Raw genomic sequence first — 13,200 nt, forward strand, 5'->3', positions numbered from 1 at the left:
ACAGTAACTTTTCATTAATTCAGTCTGATACTGTGGCACAATTGTACACCAATTGTACTCTGCTGTAAGCATAGTTGATCATTCACTCATTTTCTAAAGGAGTCAACTAGACTACAGATATTTCAGTGAGGTACTTAATAAAGCACCCCAGTAGTCAGTGTAACCAGTTCTTACTAATAACCAAAGATCTCAACACAAAATATTGTGAAATGCATTGCCATGTCTATCCACAAGGTGGGACTGTTGTACCTGCTTTGAGCAATTATCAATTCTGTGGACTTAAAAAAATATCTGTGCAATGGCATTTTCAAACAAAGCCAGTGCAATCCTTCATTTAACCAGATGAAGTATATCTCTTTCTCTGCTAACTATTTTGACATTTTAATTAGACCCAGTGCTTTGACATAATTGTTCAGAGGCTATTTCAAGAGCACAAAATATCGGTGTTGCCATTACCCTTACATACAACTTAATGATGGTAAAGGATACATTTTATAAAAAAAAAGAAGAAAAAAAAGCCTCTGCAATCAATGTTGCGTTAGGCAAATTATAGCAATACAAATTCATAAATTAACAATGAAATAATTCAAAATCAGCACAGCATTTAGGCTCCTAACAGTGGATCTGGAAATAATAATAATTCTGCTCTATAAACCCTTCTTTACACTACAGAGCTGAATCCAGCTGAGGTGAGCTGTCCTGGGCTGGCCTGGTTACGTAGCCACCATAGCTGACGAAACAATACTGGAAAGTACAATGTCAAAGGAATACATCATAGCCAGCACAGTATGGTTCAGGTCAGCGTGTGTTATGCCCCTAAGAGGACAACAAAAAATCTCATCTGCAAATATATCTGAGCAGTCCCTTTGGAGCATTTCTAAATATAAAGCTGACTCATCAAGTGACACACTAAATGAACCAAGCTTATTCAAGGTGATGCAGTGCCATACCCTGATTAGAATATTTCTACAGGATGCCCTCACCACAAGAGCAGCACTTTGTGCTCTACCGCAGTTCACATCCTGTGTATATTTTCTCCTTCTCCTACAGTTGACTGTATTCACTTAACTTACAGTGAATTCTATTGTTTGTAGCCTCTGCGTACCAGTTTACTGCATTAGGTTGAGCAGAGGGAATGATTCAAATGGCAGACGATAAGTACCTGAGATCACTTAACCACATTATAATGGGGCTCAGTTGTAACTCCTACATCTTCCCCATTTGCCCACTTTTTCTTCCTTTCTTTTTTTTTTTTTTTTAAAGAAGTTCTATTCCCTAGAACTGAAACTGGGAGATTCATTTCTCATTCCTCTTCGTATTGATAATAAGCATTTTTAATGGCTTTCTCAATAATATTTTCGGCTGATAATCTTTGGTTAAAATGTAGTAATGCTTTGATCAGGTCATTCATGTTGGCTTTCATGCCCACCTTCTCCATCCACACTGTCAGTAGTTCATAAACTTTCTCTTCAGGAGGAAGATGATCTCGACTCTTTATAGCATTATCGTGGAGACCGATGTGCCTGAAGAATCTGTTGTGATAGCCAACGTCTATCTCTTCAAAATATTCAAAACATTTCTTTAAGGACTCGTCACCTGAAAACAAAAGGTATACAGCCTACATTAAAACACTCAGGCATTATGGCCCTATCTGATTCATATGGAGCACAACTAAAGGGTGACATGTTAAAAAGTATAAAACCATGGTACTATAGAAGGCATGCTCTTACCATTCAAAGGAAGAAGTTTTCTGAATTGGTCCTTTTCCTACAAAGATAAGAAAAAACAACATATGTTAACAAAAGGAAGTGTATCAGTCGAAATCAGTCATCTTGCAACTTCTGCTATCGTCAAATATTCAACACTGGTAAACTGTTTCTTACACCAAATGTGTAAGAGGGAGTTCACACTGTGCCTTTTCCTGGCATAAAAAAAAAAACGTGTGCAATTACATGCAACACTCAAGCGCAGTGTAAAAGCAGCCGAAATGGAGCATAAGGGAACAAGGAGGAGCTGAATGTGGGATGAGGCCCAGATTAGAGGCCTAAGGCATCTATGAGGACATGGATGGAAAAGGCTTAGACTTGAGCCCGGTCCAGATACGACAGCTGAGAGGAGAAAAGACAAAACTGCCCAGTTTTAGAACGTTGAGATGAAACATAGTGACACAAGTTCTGATCGCAACTGTAGAAGATGTAATAGAAATGATATTACAAGTTAGCCAGATTTCCCTCACAGAAACAACAGACCTTTGTTTGCATTAGCTAAGTGATCCAACTCGCAAGAAAGCTAGTTATTACAAGCCCACTGTCAACAGAATTGCTGCAACAGCTTCATCTTGTCTTTGGCCTTTAACTAAGATTTGAGATGTTGAATCTTGGAGACGCCAACAGCCGACAGGACGCATTCTAAAACTGGGTAGTTTAGATCAATAAAACATCATGTTAAAACCATCAAAAACCATTAAGTCTCGGCATGGCTGTTCTATAGTATCTGGACCAGGCTTTAGAAGGTAGAAGAGTTTTGGGAAGGGGGAAGGTAAGTATGAGCATGCCCAGTACTGCTGCTCTCACCCTAGCATCAGGCTGCCTCTGTAACACAGGGCTGAGGCGTGGGGAGGAGGATCTGGGGAGGGGGGTAGAGGGCCGTGCAGACAGACTGGACTGGGAGGAATTGGTGGTGTTGGGGAGGCTATCGCCCAGGCCTTTGTCCTCATCCTCAGCGCATGAGGCTTTGGCACCCACCGCCTGCTGCCCCTCCTGCTCCAGGAGAGGATGACGAACCTGGGCGTAGTCATCCAGCTCCGCATTCTGCCCGTTCTGCCTCTCCTCCATCGACTGGTTGGTTGCTTCATCATCCTGGAAGATGAGAAAGATGCATCTCATGACGCGTCTCATGATGTTCCTGGTTACTTTCTGTTTTTATTTCATTGCTCTAAAACTGGACTGGACTTCCTTTTTGTTATGCAAAACAATGTATTCTACATATGTTCTTATTTCAAAGTCATTGACATGCAGTGTTCATTGAGTTTGATGCCTTTCCATTTAAGAAAATAAATAGCTGACTCACCACCACAACCTTCTCCATCTCAGTTGGATTATTTTGAATTCCTGAAAGAGAGGAAGTGTGACTAAGCCAGAGCACTCAGGTACAACACAATAGTGACATTTTATTGACCACTTTTTTGCATCACCGTCATCACAGTTTGCATGAAATGTACTCTATGCTATGCACTGTAGAGAAATCGATGACATCTATTTCTATCAATTACACAAAATGGCCTCAACATACCTGTCCTTTCAGAGAGCTTTCGCTTCACACAATACACAACAGCGACTACAGCAATAAGAAGAATTACTCCCGGCACAATCCCACCAGTAACAGCTGTTAGAACAGAAAAAAAGAATGACTTTTAATGCCACAATCACAAATGTCATGTAGAAATGGATATGTACAAATGCAAGGTAACTCGCTAAATGTCATTCTAGGATAAGGCAGAGGCAAAAATGACAGTATGACAAAAATGATAGTACAAATGACAATACAGTGCCCTCCATAAGTATTAGAAAGGGGAAGTTGATGACTGTTGGACAGATGATTCACTTACTTAAACAAATGTATTTGTTGTAAGTTGCTTTGGATAAAGGCGTCTGCTAAATGCCATAAATGTAATATAAATGAAAGCATGTTGTCTTCTTTTAGCTCAATACTCCAACAGTTTGGATTTGAAATCAGACAATTACTATGGGATCAAAGTAGACATTTAGAATTTTTTTTTTTTTTTAAAGATAGTCCCCCTATTTCATGGCTCCAAAGGTATTGGAAACAATCATATACTAATATAGTACAAATAAAGTACTCATGTTTAGTATTTGGTCGACAATCCAATAACTGCCAATCCAATAGTCTGCAACCCATTGACCCCATCAAACACTGGGTATATTCTCTGGTGATGTTCTGCCAGGCCTGTACTGCAGCCATCTTCAGTTGTTGTTTATTTTGAGGTATTTTTGCCTAAAATCATCAGAATCAGAATCAAATCATCTGAAGACTGACTTGGCCAGTCAAGAACCTTTTGCTTTTTGGCCCTGAAAAACTCCTTAGTTGCTATGGCAGTATGTTTGGGGTCATTGTCTTACTGTATGATGAAACGCAATCCAATGAATTTGGAAGCATTTGCTTGTACAGCGGGCAAGATGTTTCTGTACACTTCAGAATACATTCTGCTACTCCTGTCAGCAGTAACATTATTAATTAAGACAACTTCTTGTGGCAGCTATACATGCCACAAGAACTACTAAATGATTCAGTTTTAAAAACACGCAGTGACACCTCTGTAGTTCGGCTGGTGATGTATTCTGAGGATGGTAATTACTGACACATTCATGCCTACCTCCTGGAGAGTGTTCCTCATCTGTGGGACAGTTCTTTTTTTTTTTTTTTCTTAATTATGGTGAGCATTCTTCAGTCATCCACTGTAAAAGTCTTGGCCTACCAGCCCGTTCGCGATTGCTGAGCTCACCAGTGCTTTCTTTCTATTTTAATGATATTCCAAACAGTTGATTTTTGGTAAGTCTAAGGTTTTGGTTATGTTTCTGATAGATGTTTCTGATATTTAGCCTCATAATGGCTTCCTTGACTTTCAGTAACGTCTCATTGGTCCTCATGTTGACAGACACCAATAGCAGACTATAAGAATAGAATCAATACTAGACATTGACAGCTCTCATGCTCTTTGTACACAAGTTATCTGACAGAACACACCTGGCTAACTAGGGTTAATTTTCCAATACATTTGCTACCCTGAAATAGGGGGACTATGTATAGTCTGTTTCAAAAGGGTTGTTAATTACCAAAATGGTGAAACCAATCTTAAGAAAGAAAACATTGAATTAAAGCCGGGAATCCCTACTTTAACCTCATAGTAATTGTTCAAACCCAAACTGTTGGAGTATACAGTTAAAATAAGACTAAATGTTTACTTATGGAGGGCACTGTATGTCGACCCAGATGTTTTAAGTGCTAACCCTTGTTATTAAATTACAGGTGTGTGTCCAGTAGCCGCAATCTCTCAACTTGGAGATAAAATGGGAATTAATATAACTAAATAACAGAGGTAAGCACTTTTTCGATCATCAACATGGGAGACATAAAAAAAAATTAAGTAAGTGTCAAAATAGTGAAGCATCCCTTTAAGTTTGTATTAAATTGAATCCACAGCACGATGAGGACACAACAGATCATGCAACGAGGTGATGCTGTCTGCAGTACCTGCTGTTATACCTGTGATGGTACTGGAGGTGGACGGTGCTCTCTTACAGACGGTGTTGGACGTGCTTGTGCAGTTCCTCACCTGCACTTCACCCTCTTTACACCTGGGATATGAGGGGATTTCCATTGAAAAGGAAAACAGTATCGATCAAAAACACCTTAAAACCATCCCAGCAATGGCATGTGGGCTATTCTCAACTGATGCCTTTATTATAACCTATTGAAGCAAATGAGGGAGTTTGAAAGTGGGTATGGATTGCTACAGACTTACCTGGTGCACTTTCTGCACACCTCACAGGCCTGGTCAGGTGCACAGAATAACCCTGATTTGCATTGGCACTCTGTGTCCTGAATCTTGGTGCATCTCCTTTTGATCTCCTGATCTGTAAGAGCAACATGCACAGAGCACAAAAAGATCAAACATATATATGACAGCATCTTTGAAAGTCATTCACTGATTTTGTCATTCATTTGAATTCTAGACTTCAAAAGTTACTATTTTTCAACATTAATCAAGCAGAATTACCTGAGCGACACTTGGTGCACTTAAAACATTGGTTTAGATCGTTGTCATGTTCGGTGTATGTGTCAAAATCACAGGGCTCACAAGTCCCTTTCTCTGAGGCACGCGTGCAGGACGATCTGACATATGTACCTGTTCAAAAATATCATATAATAACAGTTACCAGGCTATCCAAAAACCTGTCTGACGCCGTATAAAGAAAATACTTCACACTTGACTTAACTGAATACATTATGTTAGCCACATAGCCAGTCATTATAGGGCCAAACTTTCCCCCAGTAGCTCTCATGATGGATTCAAGCTTGTGACAAACTCAGGTCTCAGTAGACTGAATCTTAAAATCTCCATTTGGCTCACCAGCTGGGCAGTTTAGGCAGCAGATGTTGTCGTGTGGGTACTCCAGGCCCTCTCTGCAGGAGACGTCCCGCTGGGTCCTGTTCCTGTCGTGGGCTCCTGCCCGTGTCAACTCAAGGCGTGACTTAGCTGCCGCCGTGGGGTTGAGGGCCCAGATGATGAGAACAACCTTCGATAAAGATGATGAAGAACACATACTGTATGAAAAGCATATTGTGTCACAGTTGTCCCAGTTGTCCCCTTGCCCTGTGCTATACGGTTATGTTGTTATGCTGATGTGTTGTGATGAAATTATGTTTCTTGTCTATCCCTGAGGACAATAAAGTATCCAGCTATCTACATGTATATATGTACTTTGGACATCTGAAAATAGAAGCTGCATGTTGAGTACATGTAAAAGTAGGACAGATAGTGAGGATTAAAAAGTTATATCTCTTAGGAGAAATTACCTATTTTAAGGGAATACCTTTCTAGCCATGCTCATATTAATGACTAATTGGGGTAGGGCTTCCTGTGTGTATTGGAGGTCATCCAAACTGTGTTTGTTGAGCAATTTCCTTGTATTTGTACAGATCAAAACATTCTGATGACATCATATCTGTACATAGTTTCCATGACTTCATATGGTATGATGATAACAGGACCAATCAAATGGCATTGCTCATCAGACCACTCCTTAAACAGGTTGTAAATTCAGCTACCGCTGAGACCGCAGAGTAAATGGGGATTGTTGAAGAAGACATGTCGAAAACATGTCGAATCACTCTCACTGACTTGTACTGTTCACGACACAAGCTGAACTAGATACTAAGTGTCTGTGTGTGAAGAATTAGTGGGATATGCTGCCAGCCATTGACAATGTATGAATGTAAATACACTGTGTGAACACAACAGTCTGTCTTCACCCCGTCTTTCCTATCCCTGTCACTTAAACCAGTACTGTAACAGTAGCCTACATTCTGCCCAACACTTTTCAATCCTAACATTACTGTATAACAATATGTAACTTTACTGTTACTAATACTAACAGTATGACTGTTACCCAGTCAGAGATTCTAAGATTCGAAACGGTTACATATGATTCAGATTTAGGTAATTCAGATCTCCTACATTAGCTGAAAGAAATATGAAGAAAATATATTAATGAATAAGGGTGAACGTCAGAAAGGTGCAAATGTTCTATGGGTCTTTAAGGGCTCAACCTGTTTTTGATTGTTCAACTAAAGCCAAATCAGGCAAATTCTTGTCTAATCCCCTTTGAAAGTACCTCCAGGACACACCCAGTTTGGCTACCTTTACACACCTGCACCGCCTGTCTTTGGCACCGCCTACGCGTCACAAGACTAAATAAACACACACACCACGCTCTGACATAGTTGTTATTAAACTGGTGATGGCATATAATAATAAAAACATGTCATTATTAATCCAAATAACAGATTTCTCTTGTGGCAGAGAAAATTAGAACACAGTCCTACTCATATACAGAAGAAACCAAAACCCCACAGCTTGAACTTCAATACAATATCAAAATGGAGTGTTTTGGACATGCCCATGCACATGTACAATGGCAACAGGCAGTGACAGTGCTGTGTTGCTTACATACCACATATCACACATACATACCAAATATCACACACAATCCCATCTAAGCCACAACCATACTGCAAATATTCTGGAACCACAGTTGGAAACAGCAAATGTGGCTTCAAGGCATACAGCCTACCAGAACAGTATCACAATTTAGGTTAATGAGTTGAGACTCCCCCATTGAGGCCACCAGATAAAAAGGTAAGTTACATCACTATCCAGACTCCACTTCTCACAGAGAGTCGTGATCGAACTGGGGTAATGGGTCCCTGTCCAGAAACAACCATCCATAATCCCTTGATGCTTGAAAGATTACAGGAAAAATTACAATTCCATCAAGCCTATCAGAGAGCAAGGTGTGGAGAGTATACCTATCCAATGTAGTCTAAAGTGTCCAGGGGTAGGAGCTATGGGGTTGTTTCTGGACACTACCGATAGCTCTTTCAAAGAGCACACAATATTATTGTTGCATCAAATTAACTTTCAATTCAAATTGTATTTTCCCTCGATGGGATGTTAACCCTAACGTGTTCCCGTGTGTATACAGGCATAACATAGAGTGGTCTGATAAACACAATTCATAGGTTCTTATATCTTGAAAATATGGGCAAAGTGCACAACAAGAGATGAGCATACAGTATACCCGACAGGCCAGCTGAGAATTTCACACCTTTAACCCAAGGCCTAATGAGAAAGAGCCGTGTGTATTGACATGTCAGTGAGACATTCTCTCTGGACACCAACACTGCATGCCTTCATCAGTTTATCATCGCACCAAAAAGCAGATAAATCGAACAAAATTCAATACCAACCCACCTAATTATCAATGGCAACTAGGCTAAGTATCCTTTAGGAAGGGAATGACAGCGCCGCGCCATCATTATGTGCGTGCGTCGCAATGTTACACGAAACTTACCATGTAAAGTTTATCGATCATACTTCCAAGTTGTCAAGATTCCAACGATGGCGTAAACATAGCAGTTGAGGTTTTATTTCGTGAAATTATGATAACATATTCTGGGTCGAAATGCGACCACTTCCTCTCACCAAGCAACAGACTGATCCTATGAACCGCGAACTCGCAAATGATTGAAAAGACAGGTCACGCCTCCAGGGGATTAAGCCAGTCCGAAATCAACTCGTGTGCTCTAAACTTCTACAAGTCATTGCCTCTTCGTAGATCTGTTCTAAATGTTTTGGGTGTAAGCGACTCTCCTGAGACAGCCCATCAGACAATAACGGGCCTAAAGATCAACGAGACGCCACCGAATAGAATTTACGAGTAGCGCGCAGGTCGATTTTGGACTTATTATTAATTGGCACATAGTTTTATGAGATCAGGTGTGTTCATGGATAGACTGCCTTAGTCTATTCATTATTTGATAATGTCTCTGTTTCCATAGCCTACTATACCTACATTTTAACCTTTATCATAATTTAGGGTTATGATGATGCACATAATAACAATGCCTTGTATACTTTTAAATTGATGATAGAGCCATTCATTCTTGAACAACTTCAATATAACGATATGCCTTGAGCTTAGTTCAAGTGTCTTACCTCGTCAGAACCCCAAATACACGCTTGTTTTTCTTCATTGTTTGTTAAAATAACATTGTATAGCTTCAAAACATGGTTAAAACTATAATTTTGACATCATGGATGGTCAGTCCTTGTATCCAAAGCTCCCTCTATGAATTTGAGAGTGATTACATTTCTCCTGCCCCATCCCTCACCTGTTTACCAAAAACGTGGTGGGGTGACTACTTTGTTTTTGTTTGAATCCCAGATTGCCCCTTTAAGGTGTTCCAGTAAACAACGAGATTGAATTAAGAGTTGACAAAGATACAACACACAGCATGGATGCATTGCTTATTCTTATCACAGCCTACATTAGTTTAAAAAGAAAGTTGGCATTTATTTTGTTCGTTCATGAGTTACTCGGGAACACAAACCATTTTTATTTTAAGAGAATGATGTTCTGGTATTAAGCCACTCATCATTATCAATTTAGAAAACATTATGCCTATGTGTGTGTCAGTTTGACATTATCTATAAACAGTTGTCTGCACCACTGAGATATCTCTTGTGGCATTGCAGTCAAGTCACTCATGCAGAGGCTGTCACAGTGTCACAACATAGAAAGAGGAGGTTTAAACTGACTCAAACATAATCTCAGGAAAAGTGGAAAATTGTACTTCCACTGGACAGTGCTGCAATATGCAAATTAGTTTAAAATTAGGTTGTTTCACCCCTCAAAACACTATGACATAACAGACGAATTAGACCACAAGCAATCACCTTGTTAGAGTACAAAACCACACTTGGATCTCTGCTGATAGTGATTGGTTTGTAGGTCAAGTTCAATCATATTTTTGTAGCTTACATATGTGGGTCAAAGATGAGTGACCATAGGCTCTAATAGTTATATTACAAAATAACAGGTAAAATGAACAGTTATGCCACAAATGCTGTAGCTGGTGACCTATTTGTCATTTTTAAAGGTGGGACACTTTATAACACTTGAGGATAAGCAAAATGACGTGTTTTCGTTTTGTTTGTTTTTGTCTGTTACCATAGCAACTTCTCCTATGGGTCAACAATACACTATAAAACAGATGATGTTACGGTTTGACCATCTCCGGAAGCTGCAATATCAAACATTTAGGTTTAGGCCTACTTCTTTTCCTCTCAATCATTTGACCTGGCTTAAGACTTGTTAGAGGATTACTGCCATGTTTGCTATAGCCAGGGTTTTTTTGGTAGGAGGAACTCATGTGTTTCTTGATAAGGATGCTGACTGTAGGGAGGAGCAAGGCTCTCCTTCGGCTTGTTTAAAGATAAGACTGTGGACTTTGTATTGAAGGTAACAGCTAGGCCTCTTAGTTCAATGTTTGTAAGGCCTTAAAAAGAAAGCACTCTAACTTATGAAATAATGTTGAAATTATCTGTAGCTCCAGCCCTAAACCTAACTCCAGCCCAACTAATCTTGAGCTCAATCCCTATACAATCTGTTCCCATGTTCCCCTCCTCTCATTGTTGTACTCTGTGATGATCTCTCCTGTTAGGCAAAATGACTTCCTGTGTGCCCAGGATCGAATGGTAAGGAGGTATGCTTTTTGTTTTGGAAATTGTATTAAGACATCAAACCACCTGAGTGGCTGCAGTCATCTAGTCTAAATGGGTCCCCTACAGAAATGCATATTTTCTGGATTTGAATGTCATTCTGTACATGATGATGTAGCTAAACCAGGGAAACAAAGATAGAAATATACAATAAACACTCATTAAGGTAATAATGTATTATTTTATCAACTTTTATACAACATTAACAAGGGAATTGATAAAAACCTCAGAAAGCACAAGAAACATAAATTGGCCTTCATTTAATGTGATTCAAATCAATGACATTTGTTGTTCTTAATTAGATTAGATTAGATTAGATTAGATTCAACTTTATTGTCATTGTGCAGAGTACAAGAGTACAAGTACAGAGACAACGAAATGCAGTGTCTTTAATGTCTTTTCCTTCATTCTACAAAAAAGCCTACACTCTGCCTATTTCATGTGCAGACACACATAGAGACACCCAATCTGTTCCTAGTTTGCCTCAGAGATAGCCTCTGCAAAATGAAAACGTTCTATATTGTATGCAAATTGTGTGGGAAGGATCCTAAGAGTCTGTCTTAAGGACACCACACCATATGTGCTAATGCGCTCTTTAATGACGAAGATCCTTTGATGTCCTTTTTATAGAGGTGTGCAATATGTATGTCATCATTCTCAATGGAAGTTACTTGCGCTCCATATTTGTGTGATTTGCTAGCTTTGTTTTCCCCACTGTACTCAACAACAATGAAGTCTCCATTTATTGGGGCATGAGATGAGTGGTTGGTGAGGATGTTGATGCAGTGGTTTGTAACTATTACTGTATGATTTCTCGCGGTTTTGGCTGACCCTGTGGAAGAACTGTTTTTGGAACAAGGATACTGTAGAACCTTTTTTGGTTCCATGTAGAACCCTTTTCATTAAAGGTTTCTCCCACAGGGACAACCGAAGAACCCTTTTAGGGTCATGATGTGTAATGTAGCCAATTCAATTTCAGTAATTTTGTTACTGATTTGATTTGGTCATTCTGTTACCAATTTGGCAACAGAATGAGCAGTTGTAATCACTTATTAATTCATAAACTAAATCAATATTAGTAAAAACACATATTTTGGTAGGTCTACCTATACTTATACCTATACTTATGTTACTTTACTTTTGTTAACTTTCATTATCCTCGCTCCTCATTTGAAAATATCTAATATATAGACGTATGTGGGTTTTCTGATGAATTTCACATTCATGGGTCCTTTTACACGGAACTGCCCAATACTACCCACATGAATTCAGGGAGTAGAAGCAACTAAGCGACATGATGTGTTACAGATGCATAATAACCAACGCATACTATAGTTGAGACTTTTTCAACTGTACATTTATTTCCAAAAGGCTGCGTATACATTTTTGCAAATTCTACTGTACAGAAAACATCCAAAATGTCCATAATTATAGATACAATATACCACAAAGCTGCCCTGGCCATACCAAACGTATATGTTCAGCGCTAGAAAAGCTCTGCAGCCTATTCAATATTATAATCTTAAATACTTTTTTTTTAACTAATACTTCTATGTAATGTTATTGGTATGATTTAGTTTCTTTTTTTCAGCCCCATCTGTACTTTACAACATTCACCATTTACAGTAGTTAAACAAGGCACAAGAATAGTGATATGGAAAGCCAAAGGCCATGCGTGATGTGAAAGCGAGTGAGGGGAACAGCCATCCTGATGTGAGGCAGGGTGGAACTATAGCCACCAGCTCAGGGGGACAGACTATCAGGGGTCCAACAGTAAACTCTTCAGCCTGTGGAGCAGCAACAGTCTAACGCAAAGCATAATGCAGAGTGAGGGTATAGTAATGGTTTAAAACCTGGCGGCTCACATAACATTAATAACTTAACTTCAACATTGAATAACTTGAATATGAATAGACATGGCTGCAATACATCAAAACATGAGTTGAAATGCAATGTCTGGTCACCATGGTGTACTCCACAGACGGATGCCTATGATGCAACATCAGCCACTGTTTAGCGTTACGATAGCACACGGTTCCATTTTTTTTCACTACTCTTGTTCACATTAGCACAGGGAATGAGAATTTAATTTGTAACAATTAGGAAAACAATCAAATTCAAGAAGTAAGGTTCACTTGCTAGATTGTTCTCTGTTGATTGTATAACGATGAAGACAAATTAATTGGTTGAGCGTAGAGAATGTATAATGTAGTCCTAGTCAAATGAATGAAGAGCAGCAAATACGCAGATCTAGTCATACTGTAGCAGAAACACTCCTCAGCTCGGTACTGTTTATGAAATTGCATATGACAAACTATGAGCTCATAAAGTGTTAA

General features: G+C 39.2%; 1 protein-coding gene across 2 annotated transcripts; it reads right to left on the reverse strand.

Annotated features, from left to right (window-relative positions):
* Window positions 1–1,229: 1,229 nt before the first annotated feature.
* Window positions 1,230–8,806, reverse strand: hdr (hematopoietic death receptor). Of its 2 annotated transcripts, none has more exons than XM_083673540.1 (10): window positions 8,655–8,806; window positions 6,152–6,317; window positions 5,798–5,926; window positions 5,543–5,654; window positions 5,284–5,375; window positions 3,292–3,384; window positions 3,070–3,110; window positions 2,574–2,858; window positions 1,731–1,767; window positions 1,230–1,596 (listed from the first exon to the last, which is right to left on the reverse strand). In XM_083673540.1, the coding sequence occupies exons 1-10, from the start codon at window positions 8,673–8,675 to the stop codon at window positions 1,304–1,306; spliced, it is 1,269 nt and encodes a 422-aa protein (XP_083529666.1). In that variant the 5' UTR covers window positions 8,676–8,806; the 3' UTR covers window positions 1,230–1,303. The 2 variants fall into 2 exon arrangements, with proteins under 2 accessions (XP_083529666.1, XP_083529665.1); XM_083673539.1 differs by having other exon boundaries at window positions 5,272–5,375.
* Window positions 8,807–13,200: the final 4,394 nt, after the last annotated feature.

The sequence above is a fragment of the Argentina silus genome (genome assembly GCF_951799395.1).
Source record: "Argentina silus genome assembly, chromosome: 7".
NCBI classification, from domain to species: domain Eukaryota; kingdom Metazoa; phylum Chordata; class Actinopteri; order Argentiniformes; family Argentinidae; genus Argentina; species Argentina silus.

Bases quoted from the DNA above. Each gene is read 5' to 3' on its own strand.
- hdr (XM_083673539.1), bottom strand. From the start codon at position 8,675: ATGATCGATAAACTTTACATG. The intron at 2,859-3,069 runs GTGAGTCAGCTA...CTCATCTTCCAG, and splicing joins AGATGGAGAAGGTTGTGGTG to GATGATGAAGCAACCAACCA. The intron at 1,768-2,573 runs GTGAGAGCAGCA...TTATCTTTGTAG, and splicing joins AGAGGCAGCCTGATGCTAGG to GAAAAGGACCAATTCAGAAA.